The 8,692-nt window shown below is 45.2% G+C and overlaps 1 protein-coding gene across 1 annotated transcript; it reads right to left on the bottom strand.

The window, feature by feature from the left end:
* Positions 1-2,620: 2,620 nt before the first annotated feature.
* Positions 2,621-8,358, bottom strand: LETM2 (leucine zipper and EF-hand containing transmembrane protein 2; the record flags this gene model as incomplete). Its single annotated transcript, XM_010170453.1, has 9 exons — positions 2,621-2,795; positions 3,441-3,515; positions 4,223-4,309; positions 4,447-4,557; positions 5,176-5,295; positions 6,507-6,710; positions 7,145-7,279; positions 7,617-7,760; positions 7,902-8,358. Coding segments are annotated over 9 exons (1,384 nt in total), but the record flags the coding sequence as incomplete, so codon positions are not given.
* Positions 8,359-8,692: the final 334 nt, after the last annotated feature.

Below are 8,692 nucleotides of genomic sequence, written 5' to 3'. Positions count from 1 at the left end.
GAGAGCAGCCAATTTAAATAGGATTTTACAAGTAATTAGAGTTGAAAAAGGGGGGAAAATTGAGACTGCCCAGCAAGAACTTGAATCCACAGTTCAAATTGGATGTGCAGGTTAAACTTGGATAAATAGAAAATAAGAAAAACACCACAAAGCTTTCCTAGTGTTGTTTCCACAGCCCGGCCTCTGCTCGGACACCAGTGACTGAGGGTGGTCAGACACTGTCCCAGGTTGGCCAGAGAAGCTGTGGCTGCTCCTCCCTGGAAGTGTTCAATGCCAGGCTGGATGAGGCTTTGAGCAACCTGGTCTAGTGGAAGGTGTCCCTGCTGCTGGCAGGGGGGTTGGAACTGGATGAGCTTGAAGGTCCCTTCCAACCCAAACCATTCTATGACTGTTTCCAGCTTAGGGAAAGCCCCAGCTGAGGTTTTATTTGTGTGACTCGTGCATAGACTGATTATTCACATTGTACCAGGAAAACATGTCCCTTGGTAAGTAATGGAAACTATTGACTGCTGGCAAAGAGCTGGAGTTTGGAGGAAAACCATCGATAGTAATGGAATTGTTGGATGTATCAGCGAGCACGGAACAGGGATCGATTCCCTCGGGCTGTGTTGGTTTTAGCTGAGCCATCCATCCTGCCACGATGGCTCTCGAGCTGCAGGGACCCAACTCCATTTCCAAACACACCACGGGTCTCCAGCGCTGTGGCAGTGACCCTTTGGTTAGTGGCACCTGATGTTCTGCTTCTCGTGAAGCCTCACACGCAGCTCCATGAAAGCTCACACAATGTGAATCCACACTGCAGCTTCAGCTGAGCTGCTGAATGCATGGCTTGGCTGGAGTTCCTCGAGCTTATTGCACTGCCATTTCTTTTCCACTTCAAGAAACCCTCTCCAGGGTTTCACTGAGCTTGTTTACCTTATCAAAAATCAAACAATCACAGACTAACTGTCCTCCTGTCCGTGACGTTCTTGCTTTGACAGGGTTTGGTGAACCAGGCTGGCTCTGCAAGTCATCCGTGTGCTTTGAAACAGGGAGACTTTTCCCTCGCACAGCGCTTCCCACTTACCTTGAATTCAGGAATTCCATCTCACTATTCACATGCTTTAACCAAAATACAGACATTTCTTGCATTCTTTTACTTCTGCACACTCATCTCAGTGCTCAAAACCTGTGACATTCTCAGCTCTTCACGGGGCAAAACGCCTTCCTAGGGGAAGTGTGCTGTGATGTTGGGTCACAGTTCTGATCAAGTAACAGTGACTATCAGAGTTACTAAGGAGACCAGGCTCCTGTTAAACAGACGAGTAGCCAAAGGCTGGTCTGTCTCAGTCCACACAGCAGTGGCTACCAGCAACATCTCATCTGTGCCACACAAAGGCAGGAGTGATGCTTGAGCAACGGGGTCGCTTTATTGAAATAACATTTGTTCTCATTTACTAACCAGCAATTAAATACAAACATTCAGCGTGGCACACTGGCTGTCCTAGCAAGGCAGGGGTGCAGGTACGGGACTAGGAACACAGCACAAGGGTTGTTGTCTTCCACAAGCTGTTTCTGTGTCCTGAAATCACATTTAAAGTGCTGAGAACACCTGACCTTGAGATGACTGGCTTTTATTTGGGTTGGATTGTTCTAAAGGTTGTCTGACCTCTACAAAAGACATTTCATTCTAGGTAGCACCAAGTCTATCTTTAATTTTACACTAAGTATAAATATACATATTAAAAATCCATAATGCAAGTCATTTCAGAGCATTTAAATAGGACAAAGTTAAAAAAATTAACAAATGCTAAAAACAGCTTTTCAGTATCCTCCTCTAGAGTCTACCAAAAAGACAGTCACTACTGGAGTGTGTGAAGAATCGTTCTGTAAAGTACTGTACATCTGAGAACATTTGCTGATGTGTAGTTCTGAGCCTGACAAGGTTTAACCAAGTCTGACATCAGACTTGGGAAATGTGTGTGGGTCCCCAGGTTGCTACCTCACATTTCAGGATACAGTGGGATCCTAAAAATACAAGTCTCTGCCTTCTGTATCAGTGCCTGGCACCTGCTGCAGCTCCTGCTGATGAATGCAATGGCTCAGGCAGTGGAAACTGTCCTCTCCTCTTCACTGTTCTGTGCTTGTCCAGCAAGTTCTTCAGTCTTTCTGAACAGTGATTCCACCACACCACTGAGGAGAGTGCTGCTCCTCCGTTTGCTGTGGTTATTCTCCTTGGTATAAATGTGATAGTGAAATAGAATGGTCAGACAGGTCATTCTGTGTACTAGTTACTGGTTAAACCACGCTAACTAGGATCAAGAGCTTGAGCTTGTAAAGCTGTGGCAGCAGGACAAGCTGCAAGCCCTGGATAGATGGGTATGTTCCTGCAGAGGATTTCAAACTGTAGAACAGGATTTTCTGAAATTCCAGCCTGGTTCCTTCTGCACCCAGACCTTTCTGACAGTGAAAAGCTGCCTTTGTGAAGGTTTGAGAGCACAGACACCTGTGCAGTGACAGCACAGACAGCAGCATTGTCATTAACAAATTTACACTGAGTTAAAACGGTGGGGGTAGGGATCCAGCACAAATTCGAGGCTGGTGCCACCCCTCAGCATGGCTTGGAACAGACAGAGCAGCCCCTCAGGGCTACTGACACCCTTTTGTGTAAAGCAGCCTCCTGGAGAATCCCCCTTCCCTTTGCAGGAGGTGCAGAGATGAAAGCTTTCCTCTCCCAGTGTTGGACGGTCCTTGCTGGTTTCAGGCTAGACTCCGTTGGCGCCGGCCTTGCTGCTCTGAGGTGCTTCCATTTTAGTCTAAGTGTAAGAGAAAGTTGCAGATTTTAGGCAGTACCAATACAAACACTTTTTAAATTCAAAACCTTTTTGAAGAAGGTATCTTCCTATTTACTATGGGAAGCTGCTCTGGAGAATAACAGTTGACTAAGATCAAAGTTCTTCAGGGTAAAGGAGCTCCTGTTGATAAAAGGTCAGTTTGGCCTCCCAAACTGGCCTTAGGTGAGTTGTTTACAAACAGATGAATGTTTACATAAGCAGCTAAACTGAAATAAAACATTCACAGAATGAAAATGGGCAAAAGAAAGGTGTAAGTCACCAGAAGTATTTTTACAGATACAAAATGGCACTTAAAACCACTGTGGCTCTGACAAAAGGCTGGTCTATCTTAATGGTCCAAAGCAGATTATTAAGGAAGAGGACAAGGAAAGGACATACTGGTAAATCCCCACAGTGCTCTGCTACCTCCCCAAGTTTGACTACAGTCTCTGTCACACGTGGTACTTTTGTATTTAACAGCCCTCAATGCAGTTTTCATTCACAATTTCTCCAGTTGCTCCTTGAACTTGACAATCCCAACATCTTGTAGCACATTTCCACAGCTTGTTCTTCACACAACTTGTAATCAATCTCCTTTGGAAAGTCTAAGAATTTAGAAAAGCTTACCTCTCGTAGGGGAGGCTGAACTGACACTTCTGAGACTGGTGATTTCTCTGTTGGCTGAGATACAAATTCTTCATTCTTTAAGGAAAAAGCAGCATTAAGTCACAGAAGTGTCTCAGAAAAAGCTCAAGCTAATCCCTGTACAGTCCCTTCTCCTTTCTGAATAAGGCTGTTCCCTGCCACGTGTGTTTGTGAAAGCTGTGTGTCAGCATTTCCATCATTTCCTCTATGCAATTTAACAGAGCTATTTGGAAATATTTCTAGCAGTTGCAACAATCTTCTCCTTTAATTTCTGTTGCTGCTTGTATCAGCTTGGACTAATCTAATGAATTCACTTCAGCCTTATGCTGAGAACCATATGCTCTGGCTTTCTTAATCTAGATATTTTGGCTCTTTTCATCCTGGACAACTCAGCCCAAGTGGACTAGGAGAGCTGGAAACAAGACACCTTCAGCCAGCTTCTCTGAGCTAAATGCAGTCTCTGTATTTACATGAATAAAGCAACTTAGAAGCTTGAGTGCTCCTCTGCTGGAAGCCAGTAACATGGTATTAAATAACCTGTTTCCAGCAACAGGACAGATGTGCCACAGCAGATCTCTGTACCCTTTCATTACCTCTTCAGTCAGAGAGTGCAACTGTGAGGCTCTGGGGCAAAAAAACATGTACACGATGCAAGAATATACATTGTTTTTTGTCTGGCTTTGGAAAGGTTTGTTCACATGCTCTTCCCAAGAATTACAGCACTAGGCACTCGTTTTCCTACTTGCTGACTGCTGTTTTCTGACCTTTCTTCCCTGTACAAGAGGGGCAGGATCCACCAGGGTCTCTCGACCTTCAGGAACGGGTGTCATGATTTCAGCAGCTTCACCTGTCTACAGGAGAACGTCAGTTCAGTACAGTTATAACTTCAGTCCACTTGAAGGATCAGAGAATTCATGTCACACTGCTTCATTTTTATAATGTGTAATGGTTAAACTATTAACCTGAAAGTTTTATTCAAACAACTCACCTTATTTTGTGGAACTGGAATGGATTGTGGCTTTACATCTATTAAGTACAAGGCACGGGAAAGCAGGAGCAGAGAAGGTGGGACGTTCTCTTTTAAATGCAGATCCAGCCACTGTTAGAAGAAAACAGAAGGACAAGTTATTTCATGTTGGCTCTACATCAGTTCTTCCTTATACAGCATCTTTGTCCTTAAAGATCTTACAGCTATCTTGAGTTTGGCTAATACAGGTGTAAGTTAGCACAGGGAGAAGAAATAGTTTTGAAGAGTTAAGAACACCACATGGAATACACACCAGAGAGGAAGTTTCCAGACACTAGTGAGATACCAACATCACTACTGACAAACAGCCAACAGTGAAAGCAGAGAACTTTGAATTATCTACAGCTTCTCTGAAATACAGCCCCTACAGCAGCATCTGTAACCTGTCTGAATGCTTATAAAAGGCTGGCATTGGCTCTACTACATGTCTGGGCTATTTTAGAAGCTTAAAACATATTCCACCCCCCCACACTTCATCTTGCTTCTAGCTGGCCCTGGTGCTACTTGGTTTCTCTTTAGCCCAAGACATAATCTGGATACTTCATGCCCTAAAGCTCAGCTATGCAGGTGAGGATCCCTCTGGAAATATTTGCACGAATTCTTAGTGAAACTCTGCCTGCTCTATCTGAACACCACACAGCATGCTGTCCTAGGAGAAACCTTGTCAGGACCAGTCCAGAGTGTACTTGCCTGTCGGAGCTGTTCCTTCAGCTGCTCCTCTGAGAGACCCAACGACCGCATTCCCCTGGCTCTGCAGGCACTCTGCAGCTCAGATACACTTAGGCCATTGACTCCCTCCTTGGCAATCATCTGAAATGAACAGGAATGTTCCTACCTAGGCACAGAGTCAGCCAAAACCCTGATGGACTTGATGAGCTTGAGCCCAAAGAAATGTCTGTTTAGGTAAATGCACATAAAGTCATACCAATAAAAAGGTGAGAAGAACTGACTCTGCAGATAATTGTTCTGTCCTTGCAGGCTGACAGACTCCAGCTACAGAGGATGAAAAACTTTGATCCTCACTATTTTGTTTTTCCCCTGAATACTGAGAATGTCACTTTGACAAGTGACCATATGGGTTTGAAGAATTCACTCAAAGGCAGGTGACCCCAGGAACTGTCAGGATTGCAAGACTGTCAAGAGGTGAACCTGTGGTTACTTGCACGTGCCTTTCAGAACTGGTTGTCTCTTACTAGCAAGAAGTTTTCTGGTCTTTCCTCTGTGTCTTAAGAGGATTCTTAATGCCATTTCAAATTACAGTTCCTGGACTATCATAAGATGTAGGCTGGCAGGTGCTTCTGGAGGTCCCCAGTCCAGCCCCCTGTTCAAAAGAGGGTTAACTTAGAATTTGCTCATTTCTTTACATTCTTTTTATGCTTTGAGCCTCCCCCAAGCTTGGGGATTTCACAACCTCCAGACAACCTGTTCCAGTGTTCACCTGCTCACTGATTTTAAGGTTTTTTTCTTATCAAGGTGGAATTTCCCTTGCTGCAACTTATGACCATTACTTGTTGTCTTTTCACTATGCACCTGTAAGTCTGGTTCCATTTTCTAAATAACCCCTTTAGGCAGTTGAAAACAGCAAGCAGATTCTCCCTTGGCCTTCTCCAGGCTAAACAAATCCAGCTACTTTATAAACTAATATGACTCATACTGAATTCAGTTGGTTAAAAGCTGGTGTTTCCATAGAATATTTATTCCAGAATTTCAGCCTCTCTTTTTTTGACAAGTTAGCATGACTCCAGATTAAAAATATAAGGGTGTTCTAAGCAGTGACAATATCTGCAGTGCCACAGAGGCAGCAAGGGTGCAGGAAGATGAATTCTCAGTCTGTTTTTTTCTGGAATCTCTCATGGGGAGAATCTGACTCCCATCAATACTAAACTTCCCATGTGAGGATGGGGTGTGGGCAGTGACACACGCCTCGTGTAAAGCAGGCAGTGATTCAGAGGGCAGAACTTGAGATTGAGAAAAGTGTGTGTTCCATCAAAGCAGTTACATCTGTGCTATTTTAAACTTACTTCATCATCCACCTTGATAGTTCTGAGCCTCAGCAGAAGCTGAAAGCGGAGCAGATTGTTGGTGCCAATGGGCTGCAGCTCAAGCAATTTGCAAAGAGCTACCAACTGCGGCCGTTCCAAGTGTTCCAGGGTCAGCTCATCCTCAAAGAGCTTGGAGAAGCGGACGATCTCCTGGGTACTGGGCTGATGGCCGGTGTGCTGAATCTAAACAAAGCAGAGGCATCAGGGGCCAAAAAACAAACCCAAAGAGAATCAGAGCTTGTGAATCCTCTTCCCACTCTAAGGAAGAAGCCCCTCCTGTTTCTCACATAGGTGTTCTCATCTCATGATGGAAATAGAATGAGATACTGAAAAGGCCAAAGTGAAACAGCGTTTCTGAAGGATTTCATGGGGTAAAACTCCTGCTGTTGTTGCAGGATGGAGATGCCTGTCTGCGCAGAAAGCTCAGGCAGACAGGGTCAAAAGCCGGTGTCAGTAGAGGATCAGGGGATCCAGCCAACGGGAACACCTGGCAGGACAGCTCTGTGCTGTCAAACCTCTCTGCAGTCTTTGCACAAATCCCATGTTCTCTGCCCAAAACAGCAGCACTAGAGCCGGTCTAAATACTGTTGCTGTCACCCCCAGCACAGCCCCTTTACCTGGTGCACATAGGAAGAGAATTGTTTTCCTTGTCCTGTATCTGCTTTGTTCCTTTTGGCCATCTCTGCAATGGTTTCCTGCAGGAACTTTGCTAACTCCAGCTTTGCATTTAATTTCTTTTTCTGTTTTTCTTCCTTCATTTAGGAAATAAAACATAATTAGAAATTCCACTTGAAAAATCAGAAGGAAGGGGATTCTGGGAAAGAGATTAAATAAGACTTCAGTACTGAAAGCAAACAGGCTTTGGTTACTGTAGGAAGTGAAATTGCTGCGTGCTTCCCTGCTGATCCCTGTTCACAGGACAATCTTCAAATCCTGTCAGGAATAAGCCAGGAATGTCTGACCCAGGTGTGTGTGTGGGGCTGACCCTCATTTACAGCAGCAGGGGGGAAGCAGCAGCTCTCTGTGCAGCTGTACAGATGTTCTAACGAGCTGGAGTACACACTCTTCATCTTCAGGAAGGACACCAACCTTTTTTGACTCTGTCTCAAATGTCGAGGGCAGCATTTCAGGAAAGAGTTTCAAGAACACAGGTAACAGAAATTCCATGAAGGGCACAATGACAAACACCAGGAAAGGAACCAGGCGGAAGAGATCTGCGCAGGTTCTCAGCAACTGCACGGAGAAGAGCAGAGCAGAAATTATTCATCAACCAGATTTAAAATGTTCCAAAGAAATGCAGAAACAGAGTGGTTAAACTTCAGTAAACCTCTTAATGCCTCATTTCAGCACAGCATTTGTACATCTGGCACTTACCCTTCGTCTCTCCCTCCTGGTGAGGACCTGACCGTGTAGCAGCCTCCACACCATCCTGGCAGCCACCTTGGTGTCAATCCAGAGCAAGTGGAACCCGTTGTAATAATGTTTCAGTTCATCCACTATTTTTTGGCGCACAGACTTTTTCCCCACTGGAGTCTCCACGACTTGTTTCGTTGGTGTTTTTGGGGGGTCAGGACCCTGGTTCACAGCACTTCGCTGGGGAGGAGGTTGGTGTTGGAGCTCCTGATGCAGGCAGGTGGAGGTGTGAAATGTTCGTGGGATTTTACCTGGTGAGGGAGGTGGGGCAGCACCCAACCGCGTGTGGAGCAGCTGTGGAGGGTTTTCAAAGCCTCTGACACGAGTCCAGTGCAAATGAGAATTCACCAGTTGGACAAAAACAACTGCTGGAGAGTAGGGAGGGTTGGAGTGCACGAGGAGATGGGAGACTCTGAAACTGGAGAGGCGTTTGGGTGAGTAACGGTGCGTTGTGGCTACGCTACCTCAGTGTTACACACAAACTAATGTCACTGGTGCCAAATTAGTCTTGTGAAATGGATCTCGTGGCTGCCTCAGTGAGATTCTGGTTCTTCAGCAATGGATAAAATATTGAGAATTTATCCTATGTTAATAACTTTTTTCTTGGAGGGGGGAAACTAACTCAAGACTTCAGCCGACCTCTAGGAAGCTTCTCTACTACCAGCATCAGCTAAAACTTGTCAGTTGCAAACAAAATAACACCAAAGCCCCTTCCCAAGCGCTCAGAACAGAGTTCTCTGCATTCCCTGCCC

The sequence above is a fragment of the Antrostomus carolinensis genome, unplaced genomic scaffold (genome assembly GCF_000700745.2).
Source record: "Antrostomus carolinensis isolate BGI_N321 unplaced genomic scaffold, ASM70074v2 scaffold29876, whole genome shotgun sequence".
Classification (NCBI taxonomy): domain Eukaryota; kingdom Metazoa; phylum Chordata; class Aves; order Caprimulgiformes; family Caprimulgidae; genus Antrostomus; species Antrostomus carolinensis.
The sequence above is the reverse complement of the archived record's forward strand: the minus strand, read 5'-3'. Positions and strand labels throughout refer to the sequence as shown.